Here is a 24,005-nt window from a genome sequence, read left to right as displayed (position 1 = left end):
GTTTGCTAATTTTTTCACAGGTTTATGGCCATTTTTATGTGCATTATTGCTTGATAAACTTTCAGAGAAGATTTATTTATAAAAAGAGATGGGCTAATTATCAGCACTTTTTAAGTTTTAAGTGTTTTTTGACACAGGTTGCATTTCTAAATGATGTGAAACAGGACAAGTCTGTCCCACTTCTTGTGTCCGAGCTATTTCTCTCAATACAAAGCCACAATGTATAGATTAGATTAATATATAGGTCCTTTTAGTGCCCAGGTTATTTCTTGGCAAATACTGGCTTGAATTCAATGAAACCTCGTGAGAAGCTTTACTAACTAGTGTTTAAGCTAAAGCAGAATCGAAGGGCGGCCTGTCCTGCCCTCATTTGTCCCCGCCCCCTTGCCCTTTTTTACACAACCTGTCATATTAAGTAACAAGGTTTTACACCTCATCGGAGAACATTCATTGTTTCCAACAACAAGCTGTTTAAATTGAGATGTTAAGCAAGCCCAGCAAACATTTGATTAGTGCCAGCTTGTGCTTTTTTCAAACACTGAAGTAAGTAGGTCAAACATTCGGTAGAACAAGTTTTCCATGCAATTTGTATACCAACAAAAAACACAGAAAAGCCAAAAATACAATATTTACAGAGGTTCATTTTTTAATCAAATAAAATACCAAAGTACATTAGTATAGAACTCAAAAATGACACTTTATTGATACTACCATTATGCTGCTAATAAATGTTACAAAAAATAACTTTAAAAAAGCACCTGTGTATACATGCATGTAGCAAATACAGCAACAAATACAGCAACAAAGCCAATTTGGAAGCCTATGGATAAACATTTTCCTATTTTTGTTCAATTCCATAAGTCAATAACTGGTAAGTAACATTTCTGGAAGCAATGCTGACAATATCAGGATGAAGGGTCCGACGCTCTTGTCAGCAATTGTATTTATGATCACTTTTTGCAAATTTGTAATTCCAAGAGGTTATATGGTTTATTTTTGAAAAACAATGTTAAATAGTTCAATTCTGATGCAGTAAGTTTTATATAACACATTTCAATTAGTGACCAATTTCCAATATTTGGTTTGTGCACTCATTGAAAACAACTGAGACGTCTCAGTGAAATAAATACATTCATATAAGCAGGTGGTATACATTTTGAATAATTAAACTGAAAGCGATCACATGATGTTGCATCACAGAATGCCGGTTATGATGAAAATACATATAAGTATAACACAAGTTTTTTTTCCAGATATTTTCTTTTTTACAAATAATTTTTATTCTCAAAAATTATGTCAAAAGGACATCATGGCTAAATGTACACACAGCAAAACAAAATACTGAATAATGAACATCGACAGTACTGTTTTTTTTAATTCCACGGAATATTTAACATCAGTAATGCTAGATTTTAATTGCACGGTCTTTGTTTCTTACAGAGAAATGTAGATGACTTGGTTACTCATGGTTTCCCCTACTTAAATCATAAAACACTAGATTTGTTTAATGTGGTGCTCCACTAAAATACTTACAGGTCAAGTAGGTCATAATTTAAACAATATACCTGTTAGAATAGCGCAAGTTTTGAACTAACAGGTTGAGTTGAAACAATATATCTGCTAGCGAAAGTTTTGAACCAACAGGTTGAGTTGAAACAATAAATCTGTTAGCGAAGTTTTGCAGTAACTGGTTCAGTTGAAACTATACACCTGTTAGCAGAAGTTTTGCCCTAATATGTTAAGTTGAAACTATATGTCTGTTAGCGGAAGTTTTGCCCTTACAGGTTGAATTAGTAACTATATACCTGTTAGTTGAAGGTATGCACTAACAGGTCAAGTTTATATCAATTTACATGTCAACTGAAATTTGCCTATACAACTTACACATCTAATCATGTTTTCACTAAATATGCGCTATACAAAATACAAACATATATTGGAATACATATTCAACACAAACACTAACATTTTTTTGGCACAAAGTTAATAAATAAATTAACAAAATTAAACTACACTATTCAAGGTGTGGAAAAAAAAGGAATCAGTGTAGACTGAATTAATTTGTGTAGATATTCATTAACATTACATTCTTCATTCTTACAATAAAATTGTGTTGTGCGTAGTTAACATTTGGTTTCAACTGCAATTTGGCACAATAGGGATACTGAATTTGTTGATAAAGCCAGAGAAATTCAGAATCTCATACCCCCACCAACTCTCCGAATTGCTCACCTTAACTTTTGAATTTGACAATAATTCAGCATTCATGAAAAGGGATAAAAAATCCAGAAAACCGCACTGAATATCAAATGCACTGCATGATCTTTGTATAAAAAACATCTTATTGCTTTCAAATAATCATCAGCATCTAAAAATGACTTTCTATGGCCTAATATTTAATTAATGCTAAGATTTTTAGTACTATGTTAAAGTTCTAAATGAAAATAACCCAAAACTGAATGAGAAAAATAAAAGAACTCCAAGCTACTCTACTAGGACTCTTTAACATAAATGTAAAATGTTCAGATCTTAGTGTCTACAGTATTTTTCCAGTAACTAAAATGTTTAGGAGAAATATCTGACTTTGGGTCCGGGGAGAACGAACTCCAAGCCATGTCTTTACACTTTTCCATCGGTGCACATATGTTGTCTACACTGACCGTTGCACACGCATCCTGTACTGACCAGAACTCCATGGTCAACTGGTCAATCCAAGCCTCCAAGTCATTTCCTACTCGCTGACCATTTATCACAGATAATCTTTGAATTGCTTTGGAGCTATTAAGACCTAATGTTTCGCTTATATCACTATAATTATTTAAACCATATTTGCCTTCAGGTGGCCCATTATGTAATTGGGACACCAACTCTCGAGTCAGTGGTTTGCCTTTATATATTGAAAATGGTAAAATGAGAAATTGCACTTCAGCACAAACTTTTAACCTATACAGAATTTTCACTTTCCAAACTCCAGGTCTAAGTGGAGATTTTAGCTTTGGATTTTGAGCATCGATAAGGGATTCTTTCCCCACAGTGACATCTTGGTATGACGCTACCTCTCCAGTTGGGTCGACCCACGCGACCCCAATGATGAAGTCAGAGCCGTAACGCCATACATGCCGTAACCGGACATCACTCTCTGGACCAAGGAACTTCGGATAGTTTCTGAATATCTGTTCTTTGGGATCAAAATCGGAACCAACCTGAAAATTAAAAGAGATATATTAAAATGTATGTGAGAAATAAACAATACTTCTACACACCACAAGAGTGTTTGGATCCAATACTCACCAAGGGAACTGTAATGGTCCCTCCATATAGAAACCAGGGCCGGTAATCATAACACATCTCCATTCCCAACTTAAATCAATTCTTAATTGTTCATACACTCAAACCTGTACTAAGTGGCCACCTTGGGGAAAAGGTCAAAGTGGCCACTTAATCCAGGTTTGAAATTTCCCCTGCTGCTTTGTTTAAACAGAAGTCAATTATATATCTTAAGAACCACCTCATATCACCATCAGTATCATCAGTACCATTATAATGAAAGTAGTTTGAATACAAATATAGATAAAATAACTTTATTGCAAAATTATAAATAGGATGCAGTAGATGAATGTTTATACAGCATAAACAAAAAAAACTCTGTCGTTTTCGTTCGCTCGACTTCAGTCTTCTATCTTAAGTGCATGAACAAATCCTGCGCGGACATTATCACCTCAAGCATGTCACTCTGTGAGTGAGGCAGAGCAAAAGTTTCAATACTTGTGTCCGTCCACAGTTAAATTCCTTGGCAACATTTCTTGCACTAGGACCGTTTTCTAATAATTTCATACACTCGACACGTTCATTTTGAGTCAAATAATTACGATTTGTCTTACTGTCAGCCATATAAATCAAAATTAAAAACAAGAGCTGTCACAGTATGTTACGAATGCCCCCAAATGTGACATTGACCTATGAACAAGGTCAGTACATGAAAAGTTGATCTTGCCTTTATGTGTCAAATACATATGGCAAGTTATTTTAAATTGCCACTGAACATAAAATAGGGAAACGGGTCTTGCACGCGACACGTCATCTTGGTATGACAAACACATGTGGCAAGTTATTTTAAAATCTGTCCATAGAGAAAGTTACAGCCCGGACACGACAACCTATTCTCTGTGTCCTTATATGCAGCATTCCATTGTGAATAAACACTATGTGTGACCTTGACCTTAGAGGTAGGGACACGGGTCTTGCACGCGACATGTCGTCTTGGTATGTGGCAAGTTATTTTAAAATCTGTCCATGCAAGAGAAAGTTACAGCCTGGACATGAGTGATTGAGCCAGACGCACGGACGGACAGGCGGTGCGATTTTAATATGCCCACCTTCGGGGGCATAAAAATATCAGCACAATGCAATGTAAATATCCTTCAGAAAAAGATTAAACTGTACATTTAAAAATTAATATCTAAATGAATACAAATCTTAACTCATTTCATACCTTCAAGTGACATTGCAGACTGTGAATTCATAATTACCGGTGATCTTTGTTGGTATTTGATAGCAAGTCATTGGGTAAATTCTGATTAAAACATTCGCCAACATGTAACAAGAGGGCCATGATGGCCATGATTTGTGAAGAAAAAGGAATGGATTTTTCACTCTGTTGTAAAGAAATAATGAAGTTTAAGCCGGTATTGATGTTTTTGGTGTATCTTATATATATTGCTAGAGAAAACAGATATTTAGATTTTTAAAATGTAATAAAGAAAGACGCCTTGTTGTATTTTTGTAGATGGTCACCCAAGAAAGATTACGGAGAAGTTTCAATAAAATTGACACAATAGTTTTAAAAGAATTTTGTTTTTGCAAATCAGGAACTCATCGGTTTTGACATAGCTGTAGGTCAAAGGAAATGCCTTTTTGTATTTTTTGTATAAGGCCACCATAGGAAGATTCCTCTGAAATTTCATTGAATTTGGTCAGATGGTCTCAGAGAAGATGTCTTTCAAGCAATTGATGACAGACGGATGAACCAACGCTGGATAAAGACTGATCCTAACAGCTCACCTTGAGCACTTTGTAACAACATGTACAAAATCATAAGGACATTTATCCCATGATTCTGCTTGTAACTTTCAGGTGTACCTGAGCTCTCATAAGTAATGTGAGGTGAGATTTAGATGTCTTATTGAAACACGGCCCAGACAGATACCTCAATTAGGAAAAGGACTTTATAATGAAACAGGTATGCTGGAAAATTGCCTCTTAAGTCACATCTTACCTCAAGAGTAATAAGCCGGCCTATGGGCCCAAGTGGGTCCAACACTAGGTAATGTTGCCGATAACTGAACTGGGACTCAACGGAAACAGGCTCAGCAAGCCCAGGCAGGCTGGTGTTGAACTTTATCAGGTATCTGAAATGTGAAATCTTGTTAACACTTATAACACAATTTTAAACACAGACTGACTACATATGTGGCATTTGGAACCTAACATTGCTTCATTTACACAACCTGTCCTTTAAAACCCCTGGCTAAAACCCTATGATATGGAAAATATATTTACTTAATTCTATAGAGGGAAAATGCCAGTTCTTTAAAATTACAGTACCTGGTATGTTGGCATGAATGGTGGAAATGCTGGTATGCTCTCGCATGGTATGAAACCACTGGGGGTGTATATCACATACCCCCCGAGCTACTAACAGTGTAACGAATATATCTCACCGAGTACTTTTAATAATAAGATTATATTAAGATAAAATGTATTTGTTATGAAAATATTCAGTGACGCTTAAATATTGTCTCAAAATTATATTTTAAGAAATACAAAAAGTTTATGTAATCAAGTTTATTTGGAAGAAATACAATAACAATGTAAATATAGTAATAAAATTGTTTAACAGCATATATGTTTTCTCAGTAAGGTTACATTAAATTAAAACTGTACAAGAAAGCTGTATCACAGTCAATAAATGTATTAATAAGAAAAACAACAACAGTTTAACAATTTACTGTTCATAACACTTAATTTTTAACAATTTCTTGTAGGTAGCTCCTCAGCACATTTGCAGATTTCTTGTTGCATCAAAGCGTCTCTTCTGAATTTAGTTTAACCTTTTTTCGACAGATTTGTCACTTGTTGTACTTGTAAACCGTTTTTTAGTCACCATTTTGTAACCAATGACTCATGTAAACAGTCGGTTAAACTCAACAGATTGTTTGAATAAAATGGATATTCAATAACGTACATGAGTTAGCTCCCCTACAGTGAAAAGATAAGCCATGAGAGAAGTTAAAAAAAAATCAGCCGCCATTTTATTACGTCTTCTGCAGAGTATGAAAGTTACAGGGGTGGTATGAAACATACTGGAAATTACAGGGGGGGTATGGATTATACACGTCGTGCACGTGACCGCTCTAGGCCAATCAGATAGCGTCATTTATGTAGGAGGTGAGATATATACATGTACTTGCATCACTAACATTTCTAGAAAACAACTTTTAAATCTCAAACCTGTAAAAGCTGTCTGCAACATTGAGAATGTGAGATTCCAGGATGACGACATGTGATGAAGTGCATGTGGATCGTGCATGTGCTAAGATTCCTCTTGCACGCCGGACTAACGAGGACATAAATGACATCCATGTGTCTGTTCGGGCATTTGGCGGGTCCAGGTAGTGATAATCATTGTGCCAATAATGGATAAGTGCCGGTAATTCTAAAACACATTAACATACATCTATTTACATAGGTCTAACAATAAGGAAATAGTGGTTATCCTAGTAATGCTTAAGGTTGATTCTGATAATATGTAAACTATACGTTACGAGTTACATTTTTTGAAAAAATGATGTATCAGCAAATTTTCAAATGTAAATATGATTTAAACACCAGAAGGATTCCCACTGGTTCCAGTCAGTAAAAGTCAGCCTGCTTTAATAAAGCCTGTACAAAACAAAGGGCATAACTCATCAATTACCATAGCCAGAGTTATCACTAGGAATGTGGTTCATGTTAATGTATAGAACAGTAATGATAAATGTAAGATAATGCAAATGCAACCACAGACACCAAGGCTATAGCACGTGGACTTATTACTTATTTCTTCGAAAAACAGACAAGATTAAACATAGCTGTAGCTACAAACCAGAAATGTCCATTCCTAGCAGGGCATCAAGGCTGTTGATGATGTCCATATTTATAACGGGTTCAAACTTCCTCGCAAAAAACACTGGCTTTAATTTGTAGCTCTGTAAATGAAAGAGGATATTTATAATTGTACGGGACAGTGATTATTAATGATTATATACACTAAATCTTCATTATATAACATTCAAAATATATGTGTAAACTTTTTACACTTAATAAACAAATCATGGGATTTTAGCCAGGTTTTATAAAGGCAGGGTACTGCAAAAGAGATACTAAGGATGAAAAGGGAACATTTTGTCGGGCTGTTAAGAACTAGAACATTATGAATTTGACAGAAAATGTTAGGAATTGTGTTTAACTGATAAAAGTCTGATGTATTTCTAAACATATTATCAGTGTTTTTTTTGTACCTAAAATGGGGTTGAAATTGGGTTTCCAAAAATGTTTTTTTTTTCACAAAGGTATGAGCAAATTCACAAATCTGAAAAACATTACATTTTCATCATTTTTTCAACTTATTTGTTCAGGCAAGCCATCATACTTTATACAGATGTATTTTAGCATTAAATTCACTGTAAGCATTGCTATTTGCCCCACTTCTACCACTTATTTGAAATTCTGCCTGTTGGAAATTTGTGAAGAAAGTAGAACGATACACTTAAATTTGAAATAGCCAGAATTCTAAACAAGAGCTAAAAGTGATTATCTGGCTGTTTCACATTTTAGCATATCATTCTACTTTTTTTACAATTTGCTGGGCTCTGGCCCCATTAATATAAAGTTGAGAAAAAATATTGATATTGTTTAATGATCATAATTAAAAGTAACAAGTTAGAGAATTTCAATTAAAGTATAATACAAACATTGATTATTAAGTTCTATACTATGGTAAACCTAAAAAAAATATTGTGCTACAAAAATGGTCAAAGGTTGCATTATACCATTAATCTTTGTAGATCATCAGACTTGAATACGTTAGGGGAACATCCACACCAGTCGACCTGGTTCTTGTGTTGGCACTTGCATCCTTGTTTGCGTTTCCAGTTGGTCAGATGGAGGTTATTGTCAACTATACGTTCACAGTATTCGCTGTTCAGTAGGAGTGTATGGAAAAATGACTGAAACACAAAAGGAACTAACTAACAAGGATACAAAAATTATAGTCTCTTATAAAGTTTGTGTTAATGATCAAAACAACTGCTTATAGAATGTAGGTCAACAGAGAGCAAAGAGCTATAAAATTTTAAATTCCGATCATTTTGTTAGTGACAGTCTGCCATCATAGAATTAAATGCTTAAAACTGTCAAATACTAAATAACTTCTTTTATTTGATTAAAACTTATAATATGATTATATATACATACTCACTTTACATATTTAACAGCTGAAACCTACAATGACTTATATTCAACACAATTCTCTTCACATTTTCTAATCTCATAATGTTCAAATTATTCACTGCCTGTTACAAGTTTAATATTTTTTATTTGCTAAATATGCCCCTATCTCCCTTAGCACCTTTTTCTTTTGTTAAACATGGCTAGTCACTACAATCCCTTAATGGATATGTTTATAGTTGCTTTAAATAATGTACAGATCTGATGTTTTATATAATATAGTTTCAACATGTTTGTCTTGTCAACTTAAAATAAACCTCATATTGACTGCCAATTGCTCTGACAGAACAACTGTTTTATTTGTGCTTGTTTTACTTCAATATTTAAGGTAAGCAATAATAAAATATTTCACCTTGTAAAGTTAACAATGAAGTCTTTAACGAGGTGAAATATGTTTTCGTCAGGAAAATTGTCTCAAAACTGTTAACCAGTGGTCTCAAAATGGTAATTAGCATAGCAGATCATAAACTTTCATGAAACTTTCTGAGTAGTAAAGTTTTAAAAGTTAACAGCAATGAAGTTAACAATTCTGTTAACATTAAAGTTTTGAACAATTGACCCTAAATGTTTTTAATAAAGATACCTCTACAGGCAGCAAGCAGTATCTATAGAACTCCTTCAGTCCTATAACAAGCCTGTCACTGGAAGATACAGCATATTCGCAGAATTCTCGATGCAGACCGACCCAATCACTGCCGCCATCGACACGAATTCCCGCAGGCACTGGACTCTGGCCTATCCGCCACAGGTGATTGTCACACTCGTGAAACAGGTACAAGTAACCCTGTTTCTTCATAAACCTGTAACAAATCATTCATTTGACAATCGATCTGGTCAGGGCTCATTAATGTCCAAGGTATCATGACAGAAGCCATACAGTAGTGCACATCAACTCTCGTCTGTTGTTCTTTTTCAGTCAATAAAAAGGCATAACTCAAGTCCAAACAGTGTACTGTTTTTGGCAACATGTAAACCAAGTTTCATTGATTTTTTTTTTAATTATAGCCCATTTCAAATTTTATTTTGCTTGCCTGAACGCTGATTCCAAGGCTAGGACAATACCTCCTGGACTTTTATTCCAAAAACAACATCACTCAAGAAAGGGAGTTGTATATTGACATGCTGATTATTATTCAAGGTAACAGCTGTAAGAAAATATATATGATGGCAAAACTGATGTGTTATAAGTAATAATGTGTTATCCCTAAGGGACCATTCAAAATCGCCTAATTATAAAGAGCCCTCAAGTTTTGAAACAACATGCTGTAAATTTTGCATGTACAATTTAAGTAACTTTCTATTCACATAAGAACAGTTCTAGGTACAAAACTCACAGATGTGTTTCTCTTCCATGGGATTTCAGGAAATTGTTTCCCTTGTACTTTGTCAGAAACCATGACAACTGCTCCACCCTCCTGTAAGGCATATGTAGGTGTTTACATGTAGGTATATAGTTTATACAGCTAAAATATAATTTCAACATGCAAGAATGATTTTAATCGATCATGTATACAATATACATAATGGATTAAAATCAATCTAAGATGTTGAAATAATATTTTTGGCTGTATTATAAATCTGCATTCACTGATAAAACAACATCCTTCATAAGAGCATTAATAAATAATAGCAATAAAACTTTCCTAGTCTGAAACTCCTCAATGGATTCCTAATATTATGTTAAAAAATGTAAATATTTAGATCAAGTAACACTTGGAGTCTAAGTAGCCCATGAAAAATTCAACTACATGGAATATTGAAAACTATATTTTCTTTACAACTTAGTTAAGCATTTAATTCCTGAACTTTTATCACATAAAGAACCTACTTGATAGGATAGTCTGACTCGCTAAGGTTGATATAATAATCCCACGCCCAGTCACCCATATCCAGAAGTTCCCGTATAAATGTCAGGTGGGCTTGCAGCAGACTGGCCCCACCCCAGATTGTGGCAAACCTTGATCTTGTCAGATGAACATTTGGTAACAGCTTCTCAAGGGGCAATAACTCTTGGAACATGTACTCAGATCTCTGAAAAAGAGTCAACATTTTAATACTTTTATTGATTTGAATAGGAGACATTTTATCCATAAGACTAAAATAAGGCCTTAATTATGAAGTAATGATTTGTTGTGTGACATATTTTGCAATTCATAATGATTTATGTAGGTTGTATTTAGTTCATAAATTGAACCTGATGAAACTAGAACTTTACTTTATATATAATCCCTTTATGTATATCCATGTTTTTGTAGAATCACGCTTCTAAATATGAAACATGATAACACTACATAATGACTGATCAAAGAAACTATATCTTTATAGACAATAATTAGTGCGCAATAATGCTTACATTGTCCACATGAATAAAGTAGTAATGTTGTGGGCGATACAGAATGTTGATGAGTCGGAGCACCTGTCGTACCGCTCGTCCATTAACGGTGAGAACAAATGCGATACGCACAGGGGTCTGGTCCGATACAGCAGCTTCATTTGTAACCAGGGTTGCAGGCACAGGGGTCTTCTCTGTAGAAAATTGTGATTTACAAACAGAATCTGAATGTTCTACAGCATTTAAGGATACTGTTTAAAAGACAACAACATTTCATTGTAATTTCAATATACATAAACATAAAACTGTTTTTTAAAAGGTATGTCCAACTTTCATGCATTACTTTCAAATAACTATATTTTATTCAGTAAATATATTACTTTTTATGTGTTGAATAACTGGGTTTACATCCTCAATATATTAACTACCAACATACTTGTCAGTCCAGTAGCAAATATCCGCTGGGCGTTATAACCCCCACATGTTTCTGTTTGGTTCCCTGGACACGATGTCTGACACGAAGTCTCAGGCAGGTCACCATATTTGTTATACGTATTCCCACACCAACATTCAACCTTGTACTGAAGACCAGCATACTGGTACCCTGCAATGAGAAAAATACTTTAGAGGTTGAATAAGTTTGAAGAAAGGAACCATGCTGCAGCATTATTTTATTTCTATTATTCATTTGCATTGTGGCCTTGACTTGATGTATTTGCTAGGCAAAAACACTAAGAGAAAAAAACAGCTACATGTATTCAAGCTAGAATTCTGCAATCGTATGTGTTTCCCCTTTGATGCAAAAATCAACAGTTCAGTTTACCTATTGACCAATGTGCATGACAAGTTTGAAGACTTTAGACCAAATTTTTTAATTAATAGGAAAGGGCTCATAATTTTCCAAGATGGCCATGACTTTTGACCTTTTGATCCCCAAATCATTTGGTTTAATTGACTAAGCTTGGCAAATGTGCACACAATGTTTAAAGACTCTACCTCTAGTTGTGTAATTACCAATTAATCAGAAATGAAAGTATGCCGCCAACACTGACGCCATTGGCCAGTCATCCATGTGTCTGACATGCTTCACTGGCGACAAAAAATCACTTCTTGGAAAGAATAACACAAGGATGTAACTCATACCTCCAGTTGTGCAGTATTCTAAACATTTTTGAGGTGAATTGTCAGAGTTGAACTTTGTTCCCACATTGGACAAGTCACGCTCTGTCTGGCTATCCTTATAGCAACCGATGTATGATCCAGCAGTATGATTTCCTGCAATGAATAAGTACCTATCAGAAAATATAATTACATAATAGCAAGCGGATGGGTCATATCATGAAAATTAAGCATGTGTGGTGGAACTTGTGATGCATAATATGATAATATGCATATTGCAATTGTGAACATTTAAGCCAAGTATCATGTTTATATATTTTATGTTTTTTCATTACTTTGTTGTGACAATAGCAAAGTTTTGAAAAAACCTGAACAACATTAGTGCAACAGAATGAATGCAAGCACATGTCTGTTTTTTCCGGTCCACTAAGGGGCAAAACTCATTAATGATTATAGTGGGCATCATGAGTTATGCTGTTATGTGTACATGTGTGCATTGTCTATGGCAACATGTGTACCAAGTTTCATTTCAATCTCACTTTTTATTTAAGGCAAAACTTAATATGCCTGCTGACACAGACATCAAGGCCTTCACAATACTTTCTTATTTTTGTTTATTACCCAGTAAATGTCTAACTCACAAACCTTGAGATTGACATAGGTTGGATAGCTTCTGTGGGTATAACTTCTTGGCATCATTCAAACATGAGATTTTAACAATTTCCTTCTTACAATTTTCAGTTTTAGCTCTTTTAATGGCCGACTGGGCTTCTTTTGATACATTTGAACAAGAAACACTTTGGGAAGAACTATGATTTCTCTCTTTGATATTCAGTTGATCTTGCACTTTCTTAATTCCATTCAAAACCTGTTGAAAAAAGAAAGTTATTAGCTGCAGTGAAGTCAAGACATATAAAACTTAGTTTGAAAATAAATCTTTTACTTGAGGTAAATGCTTTGAGATGGTAAAAGTTTTGGTTTTGGAGGGGATGGTGTGATACAAATTTGACCACAGTCAGGTTGTTTACTTTACAGTCTTTTGGTGGTGGTGGGGTAGGGGTTTGGGGTAGGAATTTCATTCTTTGCTGTACCTGATAATAGTGTCAATAACAAAATAGTCATTGTTAAAATTAGAAATAAATATACATTAAATGATTTGTGTCTGGCTTCAAATCACATATATATGTAACTGAATTTTCGCACTTATTACTTAAATTATGATTTAAACTATTACTTTCCAAATTTCAAATGCAAGGCACGGAAAATTCTTATGGTTTGCACAGCACATATGACAACTGAAATTGAACAATTAAAGGGTACATGTGCAAATACCTACTAAATGAAATGTCAGGAGCAACTGATCTATCAGAATGAACCTTCCTAATATAATAGGATCTCAATTAATCGTTAAGCCTGGTTAAATCAATTCATAAATTCCAAGAAAAATCTGAAGAATGGATAACTTTGGAAGAGGAGCTGTAGTAGAGTGCAGTATTTCTCCCTGGCGAATGGGGTGTGTCGAAGCTGAGATCCAGTCAAAAGCTGAGCTGGCATTCTGACATGCTTTTATTGCTGCTCCATGTTTAATCCTGCCATGTGACATATCATTAAACCTAACAGTATGTTCATTCCTGTCAATGTGGACTGCTTTACAACAGTTTTAAGACATGTCGCATACCTGTATTAACCTAATTAGGTTTGATAATGAATGTCAGGATATATAAATTTAAGCACAATCCAATCATTGGAATCTTTCATCAAAATCATTAAACATTGGCTGACAGTTTTAATAAAAAACAACAACAATAATTTGGTAGTATTTATGAAGCTTTAATAAGAACAAAATAGTTTATATCTAAGATTCAGGTGCCTTGATGCAAAATCAGGTAGTCCAAACTATATTTAATGGGTCTCTGACTTCCTGACGTCTGTTAACTTCTATCACAGAATCAGAAATACTGTCATGTGTATACGATAGAACTTATGGCCTTGATTGCCAAAAACATCACATTCATGTGACTTTGTTTGTTGGCCATCTCATGGCAGCCCTCATTTCAGATTTTGAGGTCTTTTGGGAGAGGAAATTTGAGTTGCAAACTGCAAAAATAGGAAATATTACAGGACACCATGTTATCAATGTTGGATGCAAAATGATTTTAGTAAAACCGGACAAAATATTGTGTTTAATTTCACATTTTACAGGTAAATGTTTTCTTTTTCTTCATATTGAAATGATCAAAATGATCTTTCTGAAAGAGAACATAAAATCTTAACATTTGGTCCCTTTTGCTACGGTATCTCTTTATTTTTCTGACCTAACATCAGCTATTATGCGAAAATTTTTCAGCAGTATTTGCAGACATCATGAAAAAGCGTTGGTCCGACAGTCCTAACCAGTAAATTTTGACTCAGTCTAACTAAATTTGTTATGGGATCTGTCCCTTTGATATATATTCAGTGATTTTTGGTGCAATTTACTGCCTTCTAAAGGCTGTTTCCCCTTGCGAAAAACTGTTAATTTTTCCCAAATTTTTCCCAATTTGATAAATGCAGATTACGTTGATGAATAGAAAAGCAAAGAATTTCTTGAATTATAAACAAAATATTGACATGATTTACTCGTTCACTGTATAATGTATGCATAAAAAAAGTTAAAACATGTATATTTTCCATTAAATTTGCTATTTAAGCCTGATTTTGTATTTTCCCCAAAGTCAACTTTTTTCCCAATTTGCAAGGCACAGGCGGTTAAAATAATTCCCAAAAAATCACTGACATTACCAAATAATTGATAATACTGTGCAAATATTTTGGATGTATTGAATTGCTAAAATGATTAACTTTTTATGCAAATATTGGAATATTCTAAAGGATAATTTGTTTCAAACAAAAATCATATCCTTTCAGACAACGCGAAAACTTTTTCTTCTTCACAGGACATTGCGACAGGTAAACACTGAAAGTTTACCTGTCGCACCAAATTTTTACCTGTCACAATGTTACAAACAGTATTCAGTTACATCAGCCTAAACCTTGATTTTAAGCCTCTTTTTTAAATAAGTTTGGTAATTCCCCATTATAACAGGTTTAGATCTTTTTGGTTAGATTTGTCCTACAGTACTATAATAAATTACAAAAAAAGCTAAACATCATGTAAAAAAATCAATATCCGAATCTTATGTCATATTTTTTTTCTTCCCTTGCCTCCCAAAAAAAACTCATATCTGGTTCGTCTACCCATGGAACAGCTAGATCTTACTCTTTTAATTCATCTTTAAATTAAAGATACAGTACGGTTATAAAATGTAACGAATTGTACAAGAAGTCAAACTCAGGCACAACATTTATGCAAAAACGAAAGTAGAGTTCTTGTTATTGGCAATGTTAAACAGAGCGGAAAGAAAGTCAGCTCGGTATATTAATCATCATATTTAAATTAACACGATTGCCAGGAACCACTTCGCCGAAAATAAATACATACGGAATTTTGTAATTTCCGAACATTTCCATAAAATAAAAGTATAAGATTACTAGCTGAAATCAGAACCTTACGCGTTTTATCGGCTTTTACGGAAACATGTTGAAACGGGGTTTCCAAATAGTGACACACGGATTAACACGCTGAATAATCATGATATAATAGTTAGAAATAACTCAAGAACATTTATTTAGAAACTGAAAGTAAATTTTCCAAAAATTAAACGGTGCTGACTGTAATTTTTCACCGGACATTGTGACCGACCAAAACAAAAGTTTCATCGGTCAAAATGAAAATATACCGGACATGTCCGACGGACATTCGCATTGTCTGTCCTTTGGAACATGTTATTCGATTTCGAAATCAGTACTGCTACGATCTGAAAAATTCATGTAGCCAACAAATGGACCAATCAAAATTTTATTTGCAGTACTAACTAATAAGTGTCAAAAAATGGTGTCTTAAAATTTTATATAGGAGCAAAACATGACAAAAATAACTGGTTAATATTTTTATACCTTTTCATTCCTTGTCAATGTAGAATTAGCAACAAAGGCTTTGAAAAAGCAAGTTTTCAAACAAAAAATTGTCAGACCAGCAAATTTTATATCAGATCACAACATATTGGTGATAATTGCTTCTAATGACCAACTTTTTCTGAACTGTCGTGATGTCTTTATATGCTGAAGGCTTGTCTCATGTGCAGAACTCAATTATATAACGGAGCTGATCTATACAGCTTGATAGCTAGAAACTCTTTATTCAATTATAAATAAGAGCCTAATGGATTAACTTAGATTATCTAGTTCAAAGGGCGGTTTGTATTGTGGCACTGATACAGAATTTATCTGATTTCCTGTCCAAAATATTATTTATATAGGAAAAATATAGGTTAAATATATTTTCAGCAATGGGTAAATTTTAAACAAAACCTGGAGAAAAATATGTCTCTTTACTGAATATCAGCCACAAAATTGCAATAAAAATGGGCTGCATGTACTAATTTTGTACATTGCAGAGAAAGCTTTTATTTTATATTTGCAGCACCTCCTTTTGTGGCAGCATTTACAAGTTGGCTAGATTTCACAATTTGATGTCGCATGGGTATATTATTCTTATTAAAAACATTATTACCATATTCAAAAGTTAAATACAAACAACTAAGTAAGACTTACTGCCAAAACAGGGGCTACATTAGAATGTTTATATTCTTCAGGATTTACTCTTACAGTGTTTGTTTTGTCAACGATGTGACTTTGGAATCTATAGAAGTTGAACCCAATAAAAAATTGTAGACCAAGTGCGATGAAACAAAAGTAAAAGAACACTCGATATCTACAACAAATCTTTTTGGAAGATATCGCGGCCCTGGGGGCCGCCATGTTGGTTGGTGTTTGACATTTCAGTGGGTTATCAAAATAGCAGAATTAAGACAAAACGTATTGAAGAAAAACGGTTTTTATATTATAACCCCACCCCTGAATAAAGCAAATAGAAAAACACTCGAGCCCGTTTCCTGGTCAAAATCCGTAAAAAGATTAGTATGTGCCACCACTGACTATTAATAATTCTCTAATTTCCCAAGAGCTTCGTTGCATTGGATCAACCTCCTACAGTGTCCCAATTTAGTGGCCTGCCCTACCCCGAAGCTATCGAATAGATTGAACAGGCCTATGCATAGGGAGTTATCAAACTTCTTTTACTTTTAACATGATCTGTACATCATATTTTAACGTTGTTTTTATAAGTTATGTTTCTTTCACAATCTATACTAACATTCTTGCAGCTTGACTTGCAAGTGTTTAGGTAAGGATTTTACATTATAATACCGGTATAGGTTTTAAGGTACACTGTGTTGTTTTTCAATCTAAACGAATGTTTACGGCCTATTTTCTGACATGTAAGGCTCCCTAGTACAAATTTGAAAGGTGTTTTTCAGTCGAATTTTCCATCTCTAATTATCGTTACAAGTTTATCTGCAGTATAGAGCATTGTATTAATCAGATATGTATTAATCAGGTACTTCGCACGTTTCGGTGATCCGTCCATTCACAGTTTCTTTCTGTTTTAATTTTAAACAATAACTATTTCGATATAACATACAATTTACTCATTTATGCAATTTTTTATGCATGAAAAGAAACCATGTGATTTTTGCACCAAACAAAACAGTGTAGACAGAACCTTGAAGCTTATGCTATGTCTCGCTTCTTACTGATGTAAAAGAGAAATAGATGATAAACTCCTTTAAAAGCGATATACTTTATTTAACCTTTAAAAAAAGAATTCCATTTAACTAAACATAATTTGTAGAAATATATGGTGTCATGTTAGTGCCGTAAGATAATTTAAAAATGTTCGCGAATTGTTTCGTGATCACCACTTAATTTTCGCGATAACGATTTAGCCATTTAGTTAATATTCGTAATACTTTTCCGGTAAGATAAATAACACAAGATTATACACAGGGTTGTATTTAGTGCCACAAACTCCCACCTGTTACCTTTTCATTCAGTAAAACACTTACAGGTTATCTAATTATGACTTGCGAATTCCACTAAGTAAGAAACATAATAACTGGTTAACTAGATACGGTTCGTGTTTTCACTTATATAAATATTTAAATACATTTCCGGCTTCTCTAAGTAACTGTTTATCTAGTTAAGTGATGCGATAGCCAGTTTATTTATCTTACCGAAAAGTTCTTCGAATATTAACTAGATAAATATCGCGAAAATTAAGTGGTTAACACGAAACAGTTCGAGAAAGTTATCAGGTTATCTTACGACGCTGTGATATGCCACCATAGAAAATTAAAAACTAGCGGATTCAGCGGGGGGAGGGGGGGGGGGGGCACCTCCGTAAAATTCGTTCAAGTTTTCTTTTAATGTCAATATCGGAGAAAAAAGTATTAAAAATCCCCAAAATGCACCATTTCGGACTTGAATTGTTAGAATTCTCTTGGTGGAGTACGTCAATTTCCCTTGCTAACAGTTTGGTTGTGTGTGAGGGGCGCATGTCAAACGGTCGCGCTCCTTAGATTCGCCACCTTTACGTAAATTCCTGGATCCGCCCCTGTTACTATTATCGGGGATCATTTACGGAACACAATACGAACGGATCACGGAGAGGCTCTCTCGACTAAAATTAAAACAATACCATTCATTTACATATATTAACAAGAAAAACTGTAATACAAAGTATCACAGCGGGCCCACAAACAGATCTACCATATAAATATTTTGAAGTTGGTGATGGCTGATTCCAGTCAAGGCTATGAAGGAATTCAAAGAGACCTATTTTTGTAAAATATTAGTCTATGCACAACTACAGTTTATATTAAACACTTCTTCCAGGACATTATTAATGTCAAAAGTAACAACGTTTATTTAATGACGAGACTATCATTATGGTAAGAACGACAACTCATGTATTCAACGGAAAAAATACTGTTTTTCAGCTCAAAAGTACTTGAATATTTTAGGAAAAAGAGACGCATATTTTCAACCAAGTTCTTAAGTCTCCATAAACCTTTTACTCACCACGTATTAAATATAGCGGGCAGCGGCCCGCAATAACGCAAACCACGCTTTCTCACGTATATATTTCATAAATCCAACCTTTAAACAGACTATTTGCCTCAACATTTCATAACAAAGACAATTCAATCTGACACACACACACACACACACACACACGCACACACACACACACACACACACACAAACTGTTTTTAGTTATTTAGTGGTAATCATATTTCCAGAAAGCATGCACATATTATACAGTACTAGAGCGTTTACTCTTTAGACAATAGTTACGCTTTAAATGCATCAAAGCTGTTTTGCTTTCCTTGTTGTAGTGTGTGCGTGTGTTCAATGTTCACTAATGTGATATAACAAATAAGAAACACAAGTGTACTCTAACTATTTATTATGAACTACGTTAAGCAATGGACACCAACAGACTGACCAGGAATACTCAGCATGCAAAGAGATAAGATATAAAGTATAGTCTCTAGAATCTGCAAAAAAAAGCCATTTATTCATAATGTGAATTTCACCTTAATTAAAACAATTTTTAAGTTGAAATGCACGCAATTTTAACTTTTCAAAAGCAGTTATGGCAGTTAAAAGTCGTCACGAGGACAATGCTGCTGCTGATGGGTTGATTAATAAGCGAACACACACTGATATATTTTCAAAGCCCTTTTAACACTTGTTCTTGTTTTCGTCTGTAGAACATTATATTGCTATTATATCCAAGGCGTTCCTTTATCTCCTAGAATGTTCATCTTGATACGTTTGAAGAGAGTGTCCTCGTATCTGTACGGTTTGGCTGTGTACATCTCCCTCGCATTCTCGTCTATAGGGCCCCACTTGGGAGACGGCTTCAACAACTTTGAGAGCCTCTGAAACAGTCGACAGCAATGAGTTTATAACCACTTGCACATCCACTGTGATAGATATATAGATGGATGGATGGATGGATGGATGGTTGGAGTGGATGGATGGATGGATAGTTAGATAGATTTACCATGATTTACCAAGGATAATCTACTAGAGAGTATTTCTTTTACAGCATCTATCCTTTGTTAATTACGAATGGTGGCTCTTACATATTTAAAAAAAAATATAATCACCTTAGGTATCGGTCCATCGGCTTGATATACCTCTATCATCGCAACCCCAATCACCGGAATGAACGGCACGATGGACATACACAGCCCGATTATGATGGCATACGGCTTGAACTTATAATTTCCGTAGTACGGTTCACTGTAGGTGAAAAGCGTCACAATAAAGGCCAACTGAAAAAAACAACGTGTATATGGATATGACTTAAATGCCTGTTTAAACATACGACTGTGGATAAAAGTCAATTAACAAAAGGCGCAATCCCTTTTCATTTTTAGTGTGATTCCAACGCTTCTCTTTTTGTGTGTTATGGAGAGGGTGGATTAATAAAGGGGGACGGTTAAGAAAGGGACTACGATTAATAAAGTGTTAACATTATGTTTAAAATATTATTCACTTTTCATGACACGTAGTGCCAATTCTATAATAAGGCATATGACATATCTTCTAAGGTCTAGCAGGCCCGAAAACTCTGTTGGCGAACCTCAGGGCTTGAAGACGTCGCAAATAGCGTTTGTAAGAATAGAAAAACACGTGCTAAATTAGTTTAATTGCCAATTGACCTACAGTTAGAAACCCTGTCATAATAATACACCAGAATATCCGGAGAATTTTCGAAGACTTTCGCCCAGTCATTAGCTCAATGTCCTTGGAAAATCGATCCGCTCCTGAAGAAAAGTGACTTCATATCACTAATTTGTTGGTGCCCGAACGCATACTTTCACAAACATATTAAACAGCTTCGGAAAATATTGGAAACTGGATTTAAAAAAGAATTCATTATTTGCACAAACTTATGCTTATATAAAATATGCTTAGCATCAGTTTAAACTCAATATGTTTTAACACTTTGTTCTATTTTTATACTTTCAGAGACGTTCCCACTGTTTTACTTTCATGAAAATAGTTTGATTCACCGTTTAGACTGCAGGATATTACAAAGAATAAGGACTAACCATATATCCAGCAGATGATCATTCCTTCCAAAGCCGACCCGAACAGAAGTGCGAACGCCGATATGTACCAGTCGCCTAGTTGGAAAAGGTAAATCCCTCCCTAAAACAAGTAATTTAATTTTGTCAAATGAAGTATTAATATTTTATTTTATTTCAACAAGGTTTACAGCTTTTAAAGCTGCACTCTCGCAGATTGAACGTTTTAACAACTTTTTTTTTTATTTTTTTGTCTTGGAATGAGGCAATTTACGCTGACAAAAATCATGTCGCAGATTTTCATATATTAGTTCAAAAATTGATGTTTTATGCATTTTTCTTAAAACGTTAGTAACGCTTTGCCTTTTAGTCATAAAACATTATTCTTTGAATGGAAATATGAAAATCTGCGATGTGATCTTTTTTCAGCAGTCTAACATCACTGCAGATATTTGCGCAAAATTTGGATCGTTCCAATACATTTTTTTTGTCAAACCTGTAAATCTGAGAGAGTGCAGCTTTAAAGCTTCCTTACGGGCTTACTATTCCTTCAACATATCAATGACATAATATTATCTGCTGCAATTTTATCTTGACGGAACTGTATTATGTTGTTTATAATTTAAACTTTAAGACGTTTAAAACGGCGGTAAAACAATTTTAAAAAATAAATTTATATTTGAATGTTTTGTTTAATATCGCTGTTGTTCGATTTAACGCGAGAAAGCTGGCTTGTAATGCAAGGAAAGTCAGAACACTCGGGGGAAATCGGAACACTCAATGCCAACCTGCCCTCCAGACGCCTTGGTGAGAAGAATGGTAAACCACTATACCAACACTCACGTTGGACCCACTGTATACGTTTTCCCGTATTAAATCGAACAATTATAACATACAAAATAAAGTAAGATGTACAAGTAATGCCAATTAGTTTCAGTATTTAAGTAGCAATGCCTCTTTGCAATTGAAATTTACACTCATTGCTAGCGGTATGCTCAGAAGAAACAGGACCAAGGCTGTCCCGATCAGCACGGGAACTTTACGATTCATCAGTTGGTGGGGAAAGATGTCCAGGATCGTACCAGTAACTGTCTCGAACATACCAAACTGAAAGTAGATGTTACATGTAAGGTAATCCATGCGGGATAACCCGAATTTAATAAATACTATTCTGTATGGTCTTTACCACCCTCGGCACACCATCATACATAACCTATCACTCTGGTGTGCCGAGGATGGATCTTTACGTATATGTTAGAGCGCGCTATATTTTCTGACTTATTTGGTGTTTGTTGGTGCATTTCGTCAGAATCTATCTTCGTTATATTAATGAAAAGAACATTTCAAAAATCCAAATACGAGGTATATGCTGCCTTTTTACAACTGATACTTATTTAACAAGTTTCGTTTCTGAGGGAGGGGCGCAAGTCAAAAGGGTACGCCTCTAAGTAACACCCTCTCTAACGTCGAATCCTGGATCCGCCCCTGTTTTGGGTGGAAAATAGAGTGACGAAAATATACTAATTTTGGTGCATTTGTCAGAATTGATCGACGTAAAATTAATGAGCTTCATGATTGTTATTGGCCCACACCATGGCCCCTAAACGCCAGCTCCACCACTTTACGGTGGTGTAAAGAAAAAGAGCCGTCGACACTTCCGTGGTGGAGCTGTGCCCTATGTTTACATGAACAAACGTGAGTATGATTTTTATTTTATTTGATAATTTCATTTAACGGACATTTCGAAAATCGGAGAATGTGGTACCGTGTAAGAACACTTCTTCTGTAGGCAGGTTACTATTTCGTTTTAATATTGTGCAAACTGTGGTGCCAAAAGCTTTCCTCTCGAATCAGACTTGTGCATATTTTGAGATCCACCTAGCCGTTTGTTTTCGAAATGTGGGTTCGATCCCGGGCCGCGTCATACCGAAAGACGTTCATACAAGTAGCTCCCTTGCCTGGCGCTCGGCATTTAAAGGGTAGTGCTTGGAAAAGTGGTGTACTCAGTACTAGTTCAACCCAGGAAAGTTGTACCCCGTGTATCGGTGCTTTACACCGAGCACGTTAAAGCACTAAGAGGTCTCTTCGTAAAGAGCTAGGGTGTCGCATCCGTATCTCTTGTATCTCACTCTGCTTCTTCAAGTATTTCAATCTCTGGATTAGACTGCGAATTGCTGTCACTTCTGTCTCATGTCACTTATAGCATTTATACAAAATATTAGTCATGATTGCGTCACGGCGGGTCAAGCCATAATGTCGCCAATGGGCGCGGACAGACCTTGATAAACTTAAATAAACAGAACAGCCTTTGAACTAGGATATATGAACACCGATATCCTTATGCTTGTGTAATGCTTGTGTTATTAAATAACATATTGGCTAAGGACGTTTTGACTTTAAGTTTTGCAGATAAAATGAGGCAGGGTATTTTAGTCAACTCATTCCCATTATTCTGCGTAATAATTTACAATTATCTTTTCCCTCGGTCCCTAATCAAGTTTCGCAAAAAATATTATATATTAGTCGGCATTACAACATTCGTCCCATTTTGTAACATCGGCGCATCGGCTCTATATGGGGTTAGGCCTACAAAAAAAAATGCATTTGGTTCGGGCTACCCGACCCTACCTACGGAATAGGCGCCGACCCTACCGTTTTTATAGTCGATTTGAAAATAAAATAAAAAAATAAATTGCTTTTCAATATGAAGTTTAAAACCTTAAATGCATATACAGAAGATAACTTTAACACCTTTTCCAATGATGAAAATTACATTGTAATATAAAGCCTTATAAAAAATAAAATAAAAAGGCAAAAAAAAGCCTGCCTACCCAACCTATTTTTTAAAAAGATGTTACCCTAACTAAACAATTTTTTAGGCCTTATCGTGCACCGACATGTGTCATTAAGGTCAATGGGACTGCACAACGCTAAATAAGATAATGTCATTTGAAAGTGTCCAT

At 34.8% G+C, this 24,005-nt stretch overlaps 2 protein-coding genes across 5 annotated transcripts in view; both read right to left on the bottom strand.

Annotated features, from left to right (window-relative positions):
* Positions 1–628: 628 nt before the first annotated feature.
* On the bottom strand, positions 629–16,860 carry LOC128222905 (xylosyltransferase oxt-like). Of its 2 annotated transcripts, none has more exons than XM_052932083.1 (13): positions 16,652–16,860; positions 12,644–12,866; positions 12,023–12,154; positions 11,316–11,483; positions 10,901–11,073; positions 10,376–10,578; positions 9,882–9,962; positions 9,131–9,347; positions 8,091–8,267; positions 7,145–7,247; positions 6,511–6,715; positions 5,276–5,408; positions 629–3,203 (listed from the first exon to the last, which is right to left on the bottom strand). In XM_052932083.1, exons 1-13 carry the CDS (start codon positions 16,856–16,858, stop codon positions 2,523–2,525), a joined length of 2,703 nt encoding a protein of 900 aa, XP_052788043.1. In that variant the 5' UTR covers positions 16,859–16,860; the 3' UTR covers positions 629–2,522. The 2 variants fall into 2 exon arrangements, with proteins under 2 accessions (XP_052788043.1, XP_052788050.1); XM_052932090.1 differs by having other exon boundaries at positions 16,706–16,860.
* A 2,529-nt stretch (positions 16,861–19,389) lies between these two features.
* Positions 19,390–24,005, bottom strand: part of LOC128243670 (sodium- and chloride-dependent glycine transporter 1-like) — a 46,065-nt gene continuing 41,449 nt past the window's right edge. For 2 of the 3 annotated variants that reach the window (XM_052961563.1, XM_052961573.1), the window contains 5 exons: positions 22,018–22,149; positions 21,067–21,166; positions 20,678–20,778; positions 20,116–20,283; positions 19,390–19,884 (listed from right to left, as the gene is read on the bottom strand). In XM_052961563.1, the coding sequence (XP_052817523.1) occupies positions 19,729–19,884; positions 20,116–20,283; positions 20,678–20,778; positions 21,067–21,166; positions 22,018–22,149 (657 nt within the window). In that variant the 3' untranslated portion in view covers positions 19,390–19,728. Of the gene's footprint in view, positions 19,885–20,115; positions 20,284–20,677; positions 20,779–21,066; positions 21,167–22,017; positions 22,150–24,005 lie in introns of those variants that run through there. The other variant, XM_052961581.1, reaches the window with a different exon arrangement.

The sequence above is a fragment of the Mya arenaria genome, chromosome 2 (assembly GCF_026914265.1).
Source record: "Mya arenaria isolate MELC-2E11 chromosome 2, ASM2691426v1".
Lineage (NCBI taxonomy): Eukaryota > Metazoa > Mollusca > Bivalvia > Myida > Myidae > Mya > Mya arenaria.
This window is presented reverse-complemented; position numbering and strand designations above follow the sequence as displayed.